This window comes from Otolemur garnettii, unplaced genomic scaffold, assembly GCF_000181295.1.
Source record: "Otolemur garnettii isolate 467f Iridium unplaced genomic scaffold, OtoGar3 scaffold00073, whole genome shotgun sequence".
Lineage (NCBI taxonomy): Eukaryota > Metazoa > Chordata > Mammalia > Primates > Galagidae > Otolemur > Otolemur garnettii.
In genome coordinates, this window is record NW_003852468.1 from 1,376,683 (window position 1) to 1,394,313 (window position 17,631).

The 17,631-nt window shown below is 45.4% G+C and overlaps 1 protein-coding gene across 1 annotated transcript in view; it reads right to left on the reverse strand.

Annotated features, from left to right (window-relative positions):
* Positions 1-1,831: 1,831 nt before the first annotated feature.
* Positions 1,832-17,631, reverse strand: part of NOTCH2 (notch 2) — a 158,238-nt gene continuing 142,438 nt past the window's right edge. The window contains exons 24-34 of the mRNA XM_003793802.3: positions 16,476-16,588; positions 15,040-15,545; positions 13,376-13,723; positions 12,400-12,542; positions 12,019-12,229; positions 11,481-11,577; positions 10,074-10,242; positions 9,150-9,451; positions 7,599-7,746; positions 6,731-6,828; positions 1,832-5,841 (exon numbers count right to left, since the gene is read on the reverse strand). Coding sequence (XP_003793850.1) covers positions 4,453-5,841; positions 6,731-6,828; positions 7,599-7,746; positions 9,150-9,451; positions 10,074-10,242; positions 11,481-11,577; positions 12,019-12,229; positions 12,400-12,542; positions 13,376-13,723; positions 15,040-15,545; positions 16,476-16,588 — 3,524 coding nt within the window. The 3' untranslated portion in view covers positions 1,832-4,452. The remainder of the gene's footprint in view (positions 5,842-6,730; positions 6,829-7,598; positions 7,747-9,149; positions 9,452-10,073; positions 10,243-11,480; positions 11,578-12,018; positions 12,230-12,399; positions 12,543-13,375; positions 13,724-15,039; positions 15,546-16,475; positions 16,589-17,631) is intronic.

Genomic DNA, 17,631 nt, shown 5'->3' on the forward strand with positions numbered 1-17,631 from the left:
CCCTCTCTGGACCAATGCCATCACATGGTCTCCAGGTAGCTCTCCCATTCGTACATACCTAAAACCATTTTGCCTATACCTTGTCCAGTATGTGGACAGTAGAAAGGTTGTTCTGACACAGGAACCGGCCCCTCACCTTGGGCTGCGAGGCTCCTTAGCTGCATGCTTCCACTGCTCTCCTGCATGCTCACTATCCAGTAGTCACACCATGCTCTGCCTGTGTGGCGGGGCAGTGCATGGCCTCAGCCCTGGTCCCTCCTTGGCTTTCATGAGCGGGAGAGCCCTGAATCCTTCCTGTGCAATCAAGGACTAGATTTTAAGGGTGATGATTGCAGGGGTAGGATGTGGTTAGAGACCCAGCAGCCAGCAGCCCAGATCTACTGAAGCAGGTTTTCATGGAACAAGTTTCACTTCCCTATGCTCTATAGGAGGCACTTCTAGCTCTTAGAGTCCTGGTCTGCAGACTCTCAAATTCATTTTCTTCTTTCACCATTATAAAAACAACATGGAGACTCAAATATATTTTATACAAAATTAACGAATTCTGGGAGTGATAAAGAAATGTTACTAATTGTGTTAAAACATATTTGTGCAGGTCTTGTATAAAGCTCCTTTACCTCCTTAACGGAAGTATATCCTAAGATTTCAAGTCAGATTGTTTTTAAAAATACTGTTCCCATTTATAATTATGCATGTATGATCCAGAAGTTTCTGCAAAATAATGCAATATGGAAATAGGACACTAAGGTTGACGTAAGACTGCTACCACCATACGTTTTCACCAACACCAGATCTTTGCGTCTCACTGATTCACTTTAATGAGTAAATGTGAACTTGGTTACAAATTTATGTGCAAAATGATTTTATAATTCTACATATCAAGTTCTATACAAAATTGGGGGAATATTACAACCAATGGTTTAGGTACCAGCATAATAAACATTACTGCCTATATCACAATTTTCAATTCTCACTATAGTAAATACTCTCCATTTCTGCGGGAAGGAGCTTTGTCCTGAGCCACTGCCTGTCTGTCACCAGCTATGGTGAGTGCACAGAAGTGTGCCCAGCCTCATGATGCTTCCTCTTTTATGCCTACTCCTCAAAAGCATTATTTATGGTCTAATTAAAGGAAGAAAAAAGAAGCTTAATGCTGGGCCTTGTGGAATTAAGAATGAAAAAAAACTATTTCTCTCTCAGCAAATTATGACATCATGAGGTGATGACTACAAGGCCAAGGATGCAGGATGAGAAATAAAAAAATTGCCACACCACTGAGCTTGACATGTAACCTTTTTTATTTTGTGATAAAAATGCTTTCATATAAATTTCATTTTAACTACTTTTAGAATGAAACTTTGAAAAGTAAAAGCAAAGTGTACATTTTCCTGACTATGTATAGTCAGGAACATGCAGTCATTTTAATGGTTATTGGGTTTCTCATACAAACAGATAAAATACCACTTTTAAGAGAAATGTACACAAGGAAGTCATCATAGTACCAGTCATTAATGGGGGCCTTAGGGCATATAATTGTGTCTCTCAAATAGTCATCATACATTCAATGTATTTATTGGTTAAGGCCAAAATCCTCAAACCACCTGCCAACAAAATATTACACCTTTGGTTCTTTTCTATGTAAGAATTACAAACTGGCAAATTTAATAATAGACAATATAATGGACTTGAGCATTACAGCTGACTGCTTACACTAAAATCTTGGAGCTCTCAGTTTTCTTTTCCTCAAGCCTCTCCCTCCCCTACCATCACATAAATCAGAAAATGATACTGAAAACAAAACATAAGAAATAAACAAACCAAAAAACCTATCACAAAAGGCAGGAAGAAGAGGAGTCAGAGAAAGGAAGTATTTATAAAAATAAAAATTAACCAAAAGTAGGGGGAGATCTTACATGGCATAACAGATATGTCCCACGAAAACTGAGTCTCTAATTTAGAATACAAATGAGAAAGTGATTATCCATCTTACTTTCCCTTTTATTAGACACTACATAACCCACAAGTTGTTAAAATTTAAGAGATCGGTCAATGTCTGAAAAGCAGCACTTGTCCTGCTCATCACTGTAGCCTGCCATTGTAATGACAGCTTTCACATCGCCTTCCCCCAAACGCAAAGGATCCAAATTAAAGTGTCCCAAGAAAAAGAAGCAAATTAATCCTATACTGTGCTTGGGGAGGAAGGCAGATATAAAATATCCAGGCAGCTGGTCAGAGGTTGATACTTCCAGGAAGTGGGGCTGGAGCAGGAAGGCAGAGGGGGCAGATGTGTTGTGGTCCAAAGAGGTCTGCGCAGATTAAGTTCTCCCCAACTGGAATGATAAATGGGTCCAAAGGTAGAGAGGCTCCATTCAGAATGATAAAATGTTTGCACACTGTGAAAGAGGCTGGTAGAATATTCCCACATAAGGGAATAAAACAGAGTGAACAAATGTAATCTGCTTATATTGTGGCAGAACTAATTAGTTTTGCTGGTTTGATGAAACCAGATGGGACTGAAAATACCACCTGTAGAGGCCATGCCAACAGAACTCAGGGTACACACATGGGACCTCAAAAAGATTGGTCAGACACATGGGCAGCACTGCTGTACACCCCTGGCCACTGCTGGAATGAGAACTGCCATCCACCGAAAAGAGCAGACAAAGGAACCAGCTTTCCTGGTGTCATGGGCATCACAGAACTGGACAGGAGTGACAAGGTAGCCATGGGACCAATTACTAACAGACCCAGAAAGTACAGAAAGAAAACTTTCTCCTATTTTTGTAGTTGACTAAAATGCTTAGCCCTTGAAAGGCAGAGAAGCAGCTGCCAAGACCAAAATGCAGAGAACAGGCTCCAGGGAGGTGCAATCCCAGTCTGAACGTGAGGATGACGGTGATGAGCAAGGCTGTGGCTGCCCATTCGTCATTTAGAAGATGACTCTAGGAAAGGACAATGTTCCTGTTTAAGTTTTTAAGTTACTTGTCAAAGGGAATTTCAGAGGAAAAAATGGTAGCAAAAAACAGTAAAGCCTACTTCACAGTTCTTTCTTTTCCTCCCTTACAGGGCTGTCTTGGACCTAGGAAACTAGCACAGCTTCCCATTTCCTCCACTTACACAAAGAAAACCTGAAGTAGGTTCTTCAGCGAGAACCTACTGGGTGCACCTGCAACTCAGACTACACGGTGTGGAGGGCAGACTGGTGAACATACCTGTGATCCAAAAGGGAATCAGACGCACAGACTGTGATCACCAATGAAAGGAAGATGACTGTCCCTGGGTCTCTTGGGCTAAGGAAAGTGCAGTCCTAAACAGCAAAGGTGAATCATCTAAGACTTTGTCTTCTGTGGAGATGGAAAGAAAAGCTCAAAAGCTAAGAGTACTTTCATCTGCTGGATGAGTGAGTGAAACAGGCCTCGGGCTCTACGATCTGGGACAAGCATGTTTCAACAAGCAGTCAGGGGCGTGCTTGGCAGTAAGCAGAAGGACCTGTGGTGGGTGACTGCTCCCTGTGCCACTTAGCTTGTATCTTGGTCATTCCAAAATTCCAACCCTTTTTTCTGGCTTAAAAAAGAAGAGGGTCATAGTAACTAGGCTACCAAGGACAAAATCTCTAGGCCCACAAAGGGAAAAACAACTGACTCACATCCTTCCTGCCAAAGTTTATCTGAAGACCTGCATGTAGACAACAGAAATTAAGGTGCAGCTTCTTGAAGGGTTCTTCTGCCCCCCAAACTGGTTTGGACAAAAATATTTTGCTCCCCATCTCTCTCTAGGAATGATATACGTAGAAGAACACAATACAATATGTCCATTTTCCAAAGAAACATACTTGAAAGGTTTATGCTGAGAACCATAACCAAAGTAAACTTTGTGAGACTCCGAGGGAGGTTGGGAAAACAGGAGGAGAAAAGGGGGCTGAAGTTGCTTAAGTTGCTTTCCAGGGCAGGAATGATTCAAAGCACAGAGGTCTTGCCCTGTAACAGCTGGTAGGGCTACAATCACAGAGAGGTGCGAGAATGAAGCACCAAATGAAAATGAAGCAATTTCCAAAGATGAGAAGGTAAGTCAACTAAGGGAATTCCAGCGCACAATTCCCAACAGGACTCTAGTACAGCATCTTCTCATCAATATGGCAGAAGCCTCCATGGCTTAATATGAAATCCAAGATGCAAGAATATCTGGGCTACAACAGGCATCCATCTTGTTCTCCAAATACTAAAAAGTAAACGTAACCCAAAGCTTGTTTCATCTTGTACTTCTATGAACTTAGCTTGATGAGGAAGAGATTAGGAGCCATGTCCCCTCTTGAATTATCTGAAAAATATGAACATCTTCTCTCTCTTGCCTCCAGAAGCTGATTCCAGAGATTTCTTCATTGCTCTCCCGGATGACCTTCATTGCTCCTCAGCAGCACTCACCACAGGCTGTGTCCCTGTGCTGGAGGCGCCTTCACGCGTACACCTGCATGCTACTGTGCGGTGGCTCAGACATGTGTGTCCCAGGGCCTCGCTGACCTCCTCCAGCACCCCCAGGAGTAGGGCTGGTGGTCACATCTGACCAGTCAGAAGCAGAATGGGGAGATGAACTTGACCACTGGTCAGGGGACTCTGGGGATGGGGTCAGATAGGGATGTTCACCCTGGAGGTGACCGCTGTTACTGGGCGTTCGCTCAGCAGCATTTGAGGAAACATAACTGTGCTGTGAAGGGGGTGTGGGGTACTTGCCCACTGAGGCCGGGAAAGGGTGATAGGCTGGGAGGATGGTCTGAGCTACCTGCTCGTCCTGCTGGGGCATCATGGCAGTGGGGAAAGCCACACTGGGCAAACGGGCCATTTCTGGGATCTGGTACATGGTGGGCAGGGGGCCCGCAACAGCTGCAGGGCAGTTGGACTGAGGCTGGGGAGCCCCCGCTGGTTGGGTGATACTGCCTTTGGGGATGAGCTGGAAAGTCACAATAGGGGGCAGGGGCTCCCGGGGGGCAGCCATGTGCTTCCCTTCAGGCGGCCTGCTCTGGGGAGCCATGCCAGGGTGGGCACCCTCAGCTGAAGCCAGGACCATCCCAAACATCTCATTGTACTGGGTCTCGTTTACCTCCACACGGTTCATCCAGTCTGCCGGGACTGCAACTGGATGAAGCCTACCCAGGCTCCCAGCACTTCCACTGCCTGGGGGAACAATATGGTGGTGGGATAGCAACTGGCTCACTGAGGGAAGCACTGTGCCAGCCCCATGAGCCAGAGGCTGCATTTCATGAAGGTTAGAGAAAGATAGTGCATGCTGTGTGTGGACAGGGGCAGCAGGGGCGGCAGCAGCCAGCATAGGGTTGGGTGAGGCCTGCAAGATTCCAGGGGATGTAATCATTGGAGAAGATGTTGCATCAGAAACGTATGTATGAGGAGACTCAAGAGAGTCAACAGGGGATAACGTCACAGAGCTCTCGGAGAGCTGGACCTTCTCACTCAGAGACTTCTTCCTCCTATTGCCCTTGGCCTCCTTGGCTTCCTTGGCGAGGTTAGGGAGGCTAGTGGGCATGGTGCTCTTGGTGTTGGGCCGTCTAGGCTTCTTGCCCACTGGGGTGTGCTTCAGACTGAGGAAAGACCTGTTGGGCCCACAGATGACGGGCGAGAGGGCAGAAGTTAGCACCGTGCCTGGAGGGCTCGGTGTCACGTTGTACTCATCCAGGAGGCGCACGATGTCATGGTGCATGCGGTCCCGAGCCACGTCCCGGGGAAGGCGGTCCATGTGATCGGTGATGTCTCGATTGGCAAAATGGTCTAACAAGACCTTAGCTGCTTCATAGCTCCCCTCCCGGGCAGCAAGGAACAGGGGTGTCTCTTCCTATAGAAAAGGCCCACCACAGAACACGTTTTAATGATACTCTCAAGAATACAGCAGTATATCACCACCTTTTCGTTTTGACTCCCTTAGACATTTTGTTCTTATTTGTGTCCCCCATGAGGTATCAATACCACAGATTAGGCTACATATCTACCTATGTACTCTGTATATTTCTGTGATGTATACATAAAAAGAGCCCTCCCCCAAATCTAAGTTTGCCCCTTGGAGACATCACCTCAGCTAGGGGTTCATACAATAAAGCATGGCCTGAACCAGAGATTCATTTAGAAGAATAAATATCAAGCTTATCAAAATAAGGTTTCAATGGGAAAAGGAGTTAGAAGTAAGAAAGGGGAGAGGAAAGGAAACTGATCGTGTACAGAACTGGGAAAAACAGGAAGAGTGAAACCGAGACTAAATCTATGCAAGAAGGAATTGAAATTAGGGAAAAGAAGAAGTAAATGAGAGAAAGAAGCACAACAAACTTAGAGAGAGAAGACAAAGAGGAAAATTATGGAATCTGAGGACAGGGAGGGAAAGAAACAAACAACAGGGAGAAAGTGAAAGAAAACAAACAAGAGAAAAGGGAGTAACATGAACAGGAGAGAAAACTGGAGAAAAGGGAACACTGGGCAGAGAAAGGCAGAAAAGTGACATTAATGCATCTCCAGGCCAGGTGGGTACAAGGGGAGCACTGAGTGGGCCGAGGGCTAGCCCAACACCCCCGTGAACAAGCCCAGCATCTTTCATCAAGCTCTCCCAGTTTGTGCCCAACCTGCTTCCATCTCCGCTGTACATGCCACAAGAGAAGCTCTAAGGGGACCAGGAAGAGCCTTGTAGCAGGGGCACTACTACAAGCCTCCTCCAGCTTGGGGCTCACAGACTGTACCTTGTTGTCCTGCATGTCTCTGTTGGCCCCATTTTTCAACAGCAGAAGAGTTGCCTCCACATTATTGACAGCAGCTGCCCAGTGAAGAGCAGACTTTCCTGCAGAACAAAAGCATTTCTATTAGCAGACATTTCCTACTCTTAGTATACACCATGTTTCGTATGCCTTGCACAAGGAAACTCTGAGCTCTCCACACACCAGCAGAAAGCCAATTCTCTGTGGGAGCCTACTAGAAAAGCCAAAGTAATATCCTTCATTCCTCTGTTCTAGAAATACTTCATTTCCACATCCACATCCTCCACATGGTATAATCTACCCTGTTAGGTACTGAAGGCAATAACCTATTTATTACATGCTGGAAAGTACACTCAGGATATCCCACAACTCTCTTAGTAAAGTCACCTCTTATAAATCCTCTTATCAAGGGCAGTAAACCTAGGAAACTGCACAGGCAAAACTTTCATAGATTTGCTTTCAGGTCCAAGAACAAACAGAAAATCCTTTCTCATCTTTTACTAATTCTTTTGTTTTTTAAAGAGGCAGAGTCTTGCTACGTGACTTGCTCAGGCTGGACTAGAACTGCTGGATTCAAGAGATCCTCCTGCCTCAGCCTCCCAAGTAGCTGAGAATACAAGTGCCCACCTCCCTGCCTGGCTTCTGTTCTCATCTTAATTAGGACCTCCTATAGTTCAGTTCTCTTGAGGTCAACATGTTAAAGGAAGAATGGATGAATGCATAAATGAAAGAATGAGTGAATCTCTAAATGGATTTGGGTCTAAGACAGTTCTTTAAGGATCATGTCATGATTCTCCTCCCCACAGGTATGCTTTTTGAGTTAAGAGTCCAAACTCCTGCCTCTCATCCTTACCATGGTCATCTACTGCATTCACATCTGCCTGGCAGTTGATCAGTTCTGCCACCATTCCTTCCACAGCCAGGCGGGCAGCCAGGATGAGGGGCGTAGTGCCATCATTCATTCTGGCATCTAGATCAGTTACTCGGTTGCGAATCAGAATCTAGGTGAGGAGAAAGTACAAAAAAGGAGTCCCTTGGATGAAGAAAAACAATGAAACTCAGAGAAAAAACAAAAGCATCAGAGTGAAGACTATATTCTTAAAGTTCCTAGAGGGCAGAGAAAGTCTGATTCTATCATGGCCAATCAATAAATATTTGTTGAATGAATAAATCAACAAATGGATGCTCAAGGCACAATGGGCCATGCAAAGTGATGGACCTTTTATTTTCTAGGGAAAAAAGGAGGTGGGAAAATATCACAACTTTAGTCACAATGTGCAGTATGTGTCATTCCTATTTCCTCATGAATTAAAATAAAAGGGCATCAGAAGATATGCTATCATCTCATGTCAAGAAAACTACCATAGCAATCCCACTGCTGGGTATATATCTAATGGAGGAGAATTCAGCATATGGAAGATGCCTGCACTCCCATGTTCACTGAAGCATGACTTACAATAGCCAAGATTTGGAATCAACCCAAGTGTCCATCATCAGATGAATGGATACAGAAATTGTGGCATATATAAACAATAGAATGTTATATAGTCACAAGAAGAAATGAAATTCTGCTATGTACAACAAGAAGGCTGGAACTAGAGACCATTATATAAGTAAAATAAGCTACGCCGACAGAAAGGCAAATCTCATGTGTTGTCACTCATACATGGGAGCTTGATATGAAAAACAATCGATCTCATGGAGACAGACTGAAGAATGATGGTTGGGAGAGTAGCTGGGAGGGGTAATAAAGTGGAGATAAAGTTAGTTGGAATGAACAATATTTGAGAGAACAACAGAATGACTATAATCAATGGTATGTTAGGGCATATTTTAAAATAACTAGAAGAGTGGAATTAGAATGTTCTTAACACAAAGAAATGATAAATGCCGAAGGTGGTAGATGTCCCAAATACCCTGATTTGATTAATTCATATTGTATGCCTATATCAAAACATAACATGTACCCTATAACATAACATGTACTCTATAAAGATATGAAACTATTATGTGAACATAATAATTAATTAATAATTATGGAGCGGCTCCAAATCCAAACAGTCAGGCGAATCTACAGGGAGCTGGTGACATGACACTAGTGAGAGGCTTTAGGACAGGTGTCATCCTCATCTCCTCTGTGCCTCAGGCAGCGACTTGGCACAGCACAGTATCATTGACTAGTTATCAGAAAGCTGGTGTGACCTGCTATTGGCTCTATCACAATGACTGTACATACCCACGTCAGTTTCCTGCTTTTCCATTTAGGAAACATGCCTAACACCTGTCCTAACCTCTCAAATAATTTAACATAGTCTATGACATATTAGTGCCTTCAAAAAGATAAAACACTATGAAGTCCTAGAGAATTCTTATTTTTTAAAACAACTCTTGTTACATTCTGTACCTGGAAGACACCCTGGGCGTCAGCGGCCACCGCAGCATGGAGAGGGCAGCGGCCCATGTTGTCCTGAGCATTGGCATCCGCACCTGCATCCAGAAGGCGCTTGGCAGCATCAGCCCGTGAGTACCGTGCTGCCAGGTGAAGGGCCATCTCTCCAGTCCGGTCTGTCTGGGCCTGGAGGCTGGCACCTTGGTAGACCAAGTCTGTGATGATATTGGCAGAGGAGTCCTCGGCGTCTTCATCTTCATCACTCACATCTGAGCTGCCTCCTCGGAGAGAAGCCAACATCAAGGGTGTGCACCCATCTGTGGGAAGGAAAATTTCAAAAGGTATTCAAGGGGAGAAGGTGCTAACCTTACTACTGGGATAGGTCTATTTGAGTAAAATTTTTCTTAGGGGCAAAGAATTCCTATATTTCCTGTCGTAACTGGCAATTAGTTTTACATTTTCCATCAACTTTTCCTCTGATAATGTCATTTCTATAAAGAATAAAGAGAAAGTAAGACTCCTTTGGAGCTGGGGGCTCTTCCCTAAGCTAAGCTTTTCTGTTTAAGTGTTATGCTCATTTAAATTGGACATTTAAGAATATCTAATATTAATAGAACTATTAATATATGCATAAAGGATTAGGTAAACTATTCTCTATCGTCTGCTTTGGGATATTATTTTTCTATCCTACTAAAATCTAACCCATTTAATCAGCCTATGTAGTTTCAACACACAGTATGTAAAGCAATGTGAAATCCTCTTCTCTCTTCTGAGTTCACAATTTAAGGTTGTCTGTATTCTTTAAGCATTCATTTCCTCAAGATTTAGAATCTGTGAAATTGGGCAGGGACATAAGGCTGGGTGGGGCAAACAGACCAGCAATGCAGAACCAAGGGCAAGCCCAGCCTACAGAAGAAGGGAAGGTTCCCTGGCACTGACCAGGGCCCCGGACGTTTACGTCCAGCACATCCACGTCCTGCTCTGCCTGAGGAGGAGTCAGGGCCAATGATGGTGTCCTTCGGATGTCTGCAGCTTCCAGGTGCTGCTGTGTCCACGGGCGTCGATCGACATGGTCATCTTCTTCTGACAGCAAGGCCTCATCTTCAGCCTGAAAGGAGAAAACACGCTCCCTCTCAATCTGCCCACCTCCAGAAACTGCTAGCAAAGAGAGGTCCAGCCTCTCCCCACCCTCCCCATCCCCCACTGGGGTTTCTCTCTCTTCATGCTCTAACACAGATGACTACCCATTTCAGCTGCCTGCTTCCCCATCCTAAACTTTAGCTTTAAAATGCTACTTCTAGATCCCAAAGCATCATATCCTTGCTTCTGGGCCTTTGTCCATGTTGTTCCCTTTGCCTGAAATGGTCTTCTCCAATTCTTAGTAGGTAAAATAACTTCTACCTACCCTCCAAATAGAAACTAGACTTCACTCCTTGTTGGCCCTAAAACTCACATTCTGCTTTCCTCTACTTAACTGGCCGTGTCACACTACACTGCAGTCTCTACTGCCAGACTGCAAGCTTCTCAAGAGGGGCTAAGCCTTCTTCAAGGAGGCCACCCTGCACTTAACACAGTGCCCAGCACACAGCAAGCACTCAGAGAAGACTGTTGAGTGATAATAACTGTGATAGTTTAAAGCTACCCTTTACTGAATACTTAGTGTGTAATAGTAAATAGGTAAGGCACATCACACCAACTGCTATATTTCATCCTCATAACAACTCACAGGGGAAAGTTATTATCATCCTCATTTTAGGATAATAAATACAAAATGATGAAATAATATCTCAGCTCCTAAACAGCAGAGCTTCAAACCTGAATCCAGTTCTGACTGTAACTAAAGCAATGTTCCTTGCCAGGGGCTCTACCAGCTCTGGATGGGATAGATTCCTTTTTCACCGCAGCCTGAGCCTCAGCCCAGTCTACCAACGCATTTCCATATGGTTTCAGTTCTGAGGGCTCAGGATGTGGCGCCTCCAGTGTCATTGGCTCTCTCACTATTTAATCTCATCTTCTCTTAAGAAGGAGAAGTGCCCATAGAGGATAAGGGAGCAATCTAGACATTCAGGAATTCCCGTTTACACATAGCACTGGTGGACTACCATCAGCAGGATGCTAGGGGAAGAGCTTGTTTTAGTATTTTTAAAGAGTCCTTGAGAATCATAGGTAACCCAATGTCATCAATAGCCTAACAATTCCTGCTGTTCATGAGAACCTGGAATAGCTCGCCTGAGCACATATAAAGGCCTTTACCTCCCATTCAGGATGTGCCAGAACTAAAGAACAGAGATCTGAAATGCAACCAGATAATGGTAGACAATGGTAGTTCCCCCATGACCAGCTTACCTTGACTTTCTTTGGCTGGGGCCCTTCATCATCAACCCAATGTTCACTTGTTCCAGAACCAATCAGGTTAGCCTCTGAAACTTGCACTGAGAGATTTCTGATATGATTACAAAGGGGGAAAACGAGAGCAAAAGTGATGTCATAAACTAATATAATGATTTTCTCAATACTTTTTCTACCATGACACATTCCCATGGCTATAACAACTTTCAGAGGCCTTGGCCCAGAGGGAATAGACAGTATTTTATGTGCCATTCTCTGAGTATTCCTCCTTTCCCTTCCCACTGAGCAAAAGCTTATGATTAAAGTGTGCCTCAGAAAAGAAGCTGTGCATCACTGTGTCAACATGTGCAGAACAGGTGAACCCAGACCGTGCCTACTGAGATTTCATAGTCGCTCATGAGGCATTGAGAACCCTGGTCAGCATGATCCCATGAATGTCCAGAGCTTAGAATTTACAATGATTCAATGAGCTATGTGGTTCTGCGCATCCCTACTTCATTCCCATGCACAGTGGCTTGTTGGGAGCGCCTCTTACTTCAGTCCCACAGCATCCTGTCCCACTGGCTCACGACGTTTGTGGTTGCTCGCATCTCGGCGAAGGGTGAAGCCCTCAGGCAGCCAGAGAGAGCCATGCTTACGTTTGCGTTTTGCCATGATCACCCCCAGAAGAATAATAAATAGGATAATGACAACAGCAACGGCAAGTAGGTAGAGGAGCTGAGTGGGTTTTGGAGTCCAGGATTCACCTGAAAGTCAAGAGAGACCAGGAGTATGCTGAGTAAAACATCCATCTCTCAATACCAGCATCCAATCCATTTAGAGGGCGCTTGCCCTGAGAAAGAGAGGTCTACATGCTGCAAAGCATCACCCAGGGCTGCCTTCCCCTACCCTTCCCCTCCACACCAGTACCACTTACTGACGACAGACACAAGAGGGTATGACAGAGTCCCCTGGATGGCATGAGAAGCCAGCAGAGCTGCTGCAGCATCTGTGTTCTTGAAGCACTGGTCTGAGTCTTGAACACATTGGCGGTTGTCAATTTCCAGAAAGACTTTAGAGCTGTGGGATGCCAAAGGAAGGGAAGGAAAGAAAATGGGGAATGCAGAAGGGTGCAGGCACAGTAGTGAGTCAAACGGTGACAGCCTTCCCTCCTCCCTTAAAGCATCAGACTTCCCCTCTTGGGACGCTGCCTTCGGGAAGGGCACAGGAATCAGGATACTGTCCTTTCATGTGCTAAACACTAATTCCCACATAGGAGACATCTCCCCTTCCTTGTCTGGCTGAGCTAAGCCTTCTGATGGAGGGGGCACGTGACCAAGAGAGAAGATTGGTCCGGCTAATACCTAATGCTTCTCTCCTATAGGTTTTGGGGGTCTTCTTCTGCCTTTTCCTACTGACTCAGTGGTACCCACTGCTACCTAAAACATATCCCTGCACACTTCTGGTCCTTATTCTGTTTTGTCTCTGCAATTGTATCTCAGTTAGCTAGAGGGCTGAAAGTTTGGGGATATACCAACAAATAGTGGAGTGTGAATCACAGAGCAACTAAGATTATTAGTGTAGTCAGAGAGACTTAGGAATAAAGGCCTTGATAATAAGACAATGACTAACACAAAAGGAAAGTTACTAATTCAAGAATCTGAGGCAACCCTGTTAAAGTAGGGCTGGAGCTGTGAGAAGCACGCTCCAGCTCACCTTTCAGGACCCCAAGATCAAGGCAAGTCTTCAACCTGAAAGTTAAGTACTAGGATAATGGATGTATGTAAGTGGTGGGCCATTCTGTCTGCTTAAGGTTTGTACTTTCATGGGTCAAGTTACGGCTTCTGCTGTGTATCAAAGTGCTCAGCTTTATGAAAATTAACCTTTAAGAAGTTCAGAAACCAAAAACCTACCCAGCCACCTCCTGTTCTTGCTCCCCAGGAAGGGACCTGCGTGTCATCCTGTGCTTCTTCATGGCAGCTGACTTCTCACCATAATAGGGATACACCATGAGCTCCCCCTGGGAGTCCCGCTTGATGCGGAGGTTTGTGTGCAGCAGGGTGCCCAATGCCCGCAAGAAGCTGCGAGCATCCTGGAGCAGTTGCTCAGGGGGCATCAGCACCACAATGACCAGGGTCCCCTCTGCCAGGTTCTCAGGCCAGTCAGCAGCACAGTCCAGCCCGTCCCAGCCACACTCCTCGCTGTTGCACCCCTGGTCACAGTGGTTGTCTTTGAAGTGGTCTGCACAGTATTTGTCATACCTAGGCAGAAGGAGACAGGGAGAGGGACTCAGACTAGACTGGAGCTCTATGTGGTTTTCCATGCGGAACTACTGTACATTTTCCTACCCATTCTCTACGGCCCCTGTCAGGACCCATATGCTCTGTGCAGTCTTTGAATCTCCCGGCCCTGACATCACTGAGCACACCTCACCTGTGACCTCATCACTGTCGGGTGCTCCCTGAGTGGGGAATCTCCCGGCCTGACATCACTGAGCACACCTCACCTGTGCCCTCATCACTGTCGGGTGCTCCCTGAGTGGGGATACCACTGTGCTGATGATGTTGGTGGCTTAGGGGCCCCCAGGCAGTTCACCTTGAGTCAGATTTTTAAACAAATCTGCATATCTGAAACAATAAGGTGGCAATAGGCTATAGGAAGTTAAAGAGGCCTCTAGAAGGTACTTCCAGAAACTGGACAAATAGCCCTGAATGAACAAGAGCTGCTGTATAGAGAATCATATCAATTTGGCCTATTTTATTACCTTTCAGGACTGAACCCCAACTGCAGAATGTTCATACAGGATACCAGGCCTAACTTGCACAGCTTCTTTCAAATACTAGGGAGCAAAATTACAACCCCCTAATAAAGAAAGCACAAACTATTTCATCTATACTCTTCTCTCCTCCTGCCCTCACCTTTCAGCCCTTGATATTTACACCACGTGGTACAAGAGTTGGAAGCAGCTATCTGTGCTTTGGCAAGTTCTTTAACCTCCTGGGCCTCAATTTTATCACCTATGAAAGGTCACTAACAATACCTATGCCTCATCAGGTTGTTGAGAATTAAGTGGGTTAAATCAGATGGAATGATTCATAAGAAAGCTACCATGTAAACCAAAAGCATCTTACAATTGCAATAAGGACCAGCAGAATTAAGAGGTTGCAACCTAGCTCTTCCTTCTTTGACAAATCTAGACGGGGAAAACCACTAGTCTTAGGAGATAGAATGGGGTAAAGAGAGAGATACAGACCTTTCCATCCATCCTGCAGGCAGGTTATGTGAGAGGCTGCCTGAAAGTGGGTAACGCCACTTCCAAAAGTTATTTCCCCCTGGTCATGAGAGCAGCAGGTGAGAAGGCAGAGATAGGCAGAGAGAGGGGGTGAGCAACTGAGCATTCCTGGCCCTCTGTCAGCAAGGGAGAGCACAGGATAGCGTGCGATGGGACAAGGCTGGTACCGTCTGAAAAGCAGAGGCAGTTTGGGGTGAAGCACTGGAGTGGTTAGGAGCAAGAACCAGAAACCAAGGTGTGTTAGTGACAGTCACCCTCAGCTCCTGAAGAACCTGCATCCCTTACTTGCATGTCTTGCTGTTCCCCTGGCATTCAAAGTTGTCAAATAGGCACTCAGCTGTGTTGCACAGCTCATCGCACTGGTTGTTGATATAATCCCAGCAGGGAAGAGGGGAGGAGCAGTTGGCCCAGGGGTCTTCCATGGTGAGGGAGCAGTCACCCCCATCCCACTGGCAGGCATGGCTGTTGCAGGCCTCATCACAGACACCATCCCGGGCTTTGTCAGCACAATACTGGCTCAGACAGGTGGCTGGAGGGGTGCTGGTGGGAGCCATGTAGAGCTCACAGCGGCTGCCCCAGAATGGTGGTGGGCACTGGCAGGAGTAGTAAGGAGGCTGGCGCTGAGGGTAGCAGCTGCCCCCATGTTGGCAGGGGCCACTGGCACAGCCAGATTCACAGTCCCGGGGATCAGGGCAGAAGCAGCGGGGTCCTGAGGCAGTGTGTACACACTGCTCCCCTCGCCTGCACTTCACGTGTCCACAGCTGCTCTGGCATCTTGCCCCCGAGAATCCCTGTAAAAATTAGAGAAGAAATGAGGATGGCAGGCGGACTCTTGAAGGCATGTCTCATTTTCTCTCCCAGCGTCCCCCCCCCACCCCGCCAACCACTAGGGAGATAAAAGTCTAGGAGCACTCGGCTAAGATCCTCCATGGAAACTCCTAGACCAAGTTTAAGGAAAGACCTCTTCAAGACAACCTTCAGGTTAGGGCTGAAGATTCCATGGGATGAATGTGGAGTTCTCACACTTCAAAAACTGACTTCTAGAAATTACATCCACAGTCATGGTGGGATAAAAGGCAGGTGGCATTGTATCTACAGGTACCTTCTCCAATTGTCAGGTCATTCATGTAATGTCAAGGGGGAAAAGTCATATTGAGAATCTGGGGTTTCTAGAAGACTTCCACATCTTACTTCATTTTTGTACTTTCTGTTCAGCCCAAGTCAAGGTTACTAGATCAGTTTCCTTTTGGTTATCTCCCTGCACACAGGAATCTCTGTTTTAGGGAGATTTCAGCCTCTGGAAGTTGCAAAATTTTAGCACCAAAATGCTAAAATTAAGTTCCTTCTAGCATTAAGAGGCAACTTGCTCCCAAATGGTCCTTGGTAAAAGAACATAAGGAGACAGTATTTCTACCATCTCTGGTCCATCCTTGGCAGTGAGACTGTTCTCCAGTATGAGACCAAGAAACCAGAGATATCAGCCGTATTTTCAAGGGAACATACCACAACTTCCTGTGGTTTTCCCTGGGTGCTTCTGAAGATTGATAGGCACAGATTAGGAAGCTGTTTCTTGGGCATTATCTAAACAGCTTTAAATAAGAAAACTCAAAACCTTTCTTCTGAAAAAGCTAAAATCAAGCAATAAAGCCAGGTTTAATCCCAGTTTTGTCACAGATTGTATGAAAGAGAGAAGGCCACTGAAGTCTGAACACGGCACTTACTGGAGGACAGCGGCAAATGAAGCCATCAGGCACATTGCTGGCCACAGCACAAGTTCCTCCATTCAAGCAAGGCATCTGGGGACACACATCCACGAAGGTTTCACAGTGACGACCTCAGAAGATAAAAAGAGACTTTAAAAGGCAGAAGTAGTAATTGCAAGCCACGGAACAACATCCTGCTGGGGAAGGAACCAGCCACAAATGGAGTAAAGGGTATGAGAGTTCAGCTCTAAGACTCCAGGAACCTGAACAAAGAAAACACCCACTGGATTTCAACACAACTGCCTATTCCTGACTCAGACCAGTCCCTCCTCTGCTCTGCCTACACAGTAAGGACTATGGCAAACATCTCACATCTCTAAACCTTCTCACTTGGCAGGATAGATGCAAGAATTGACTCAAACCTGATCATAAAAGAAAACATGGTAAATCTACCTTCAGCTTATTGAAGGCATTTCAGCTTTCGTAAGTTGAAGGAGACAGTTAACAAACTGCTGTAGATAGACCACTCGTACTCTTTCTGTCCCACACTGCCTCAACTGGTACGGTGTTCATAAGGGAATATTCCTCTTTTGATATTAATGCATCGTAACAGTTTCCATATGGCAAAAATTCCCCCCTCACCCCTCTGCTCTTTATAAAATTTCAAGATTCTCAAAGGTAGCATATTTTAAAAATTAGAAGGAAAAAAGGCTAGAGATGGATTCAGGATATAACAGAGTTTAGCCTGCTAAATTATTAACAGACTACTAGAGCCTATGACCTGACTCCCAAGGCACTTGACCACATCCTCAATATAAAATATATACCTACAAACCCCAGAAAATACAAGACAGATTTCTAATCTGACGATCTTGTCACATCTAGATACAAGAACCCAAGTTACTCCCCAAAAGTCACCACACCGCTCTTCTCCAAAACTGACTAATAAGTGCCTGTGATAAAGCCTCTACTCCAAGGCAGGGCTTGGGCACCTTTATATCCTGCGATAAAGAGAAAGAGGCTTGAGAAAAGACTAGGAGCATGGACAGGCCTTAGCTGGGCAGGGCAAATTTGTGATACTGTAGCTTTCTAGTTTATACCCTCATTAACTCTTCTCTGGTAAACCTGCCCTAGTTTGGACCTGCTCCCTTTAAGTGTCCTAGCAGGTCTTAAG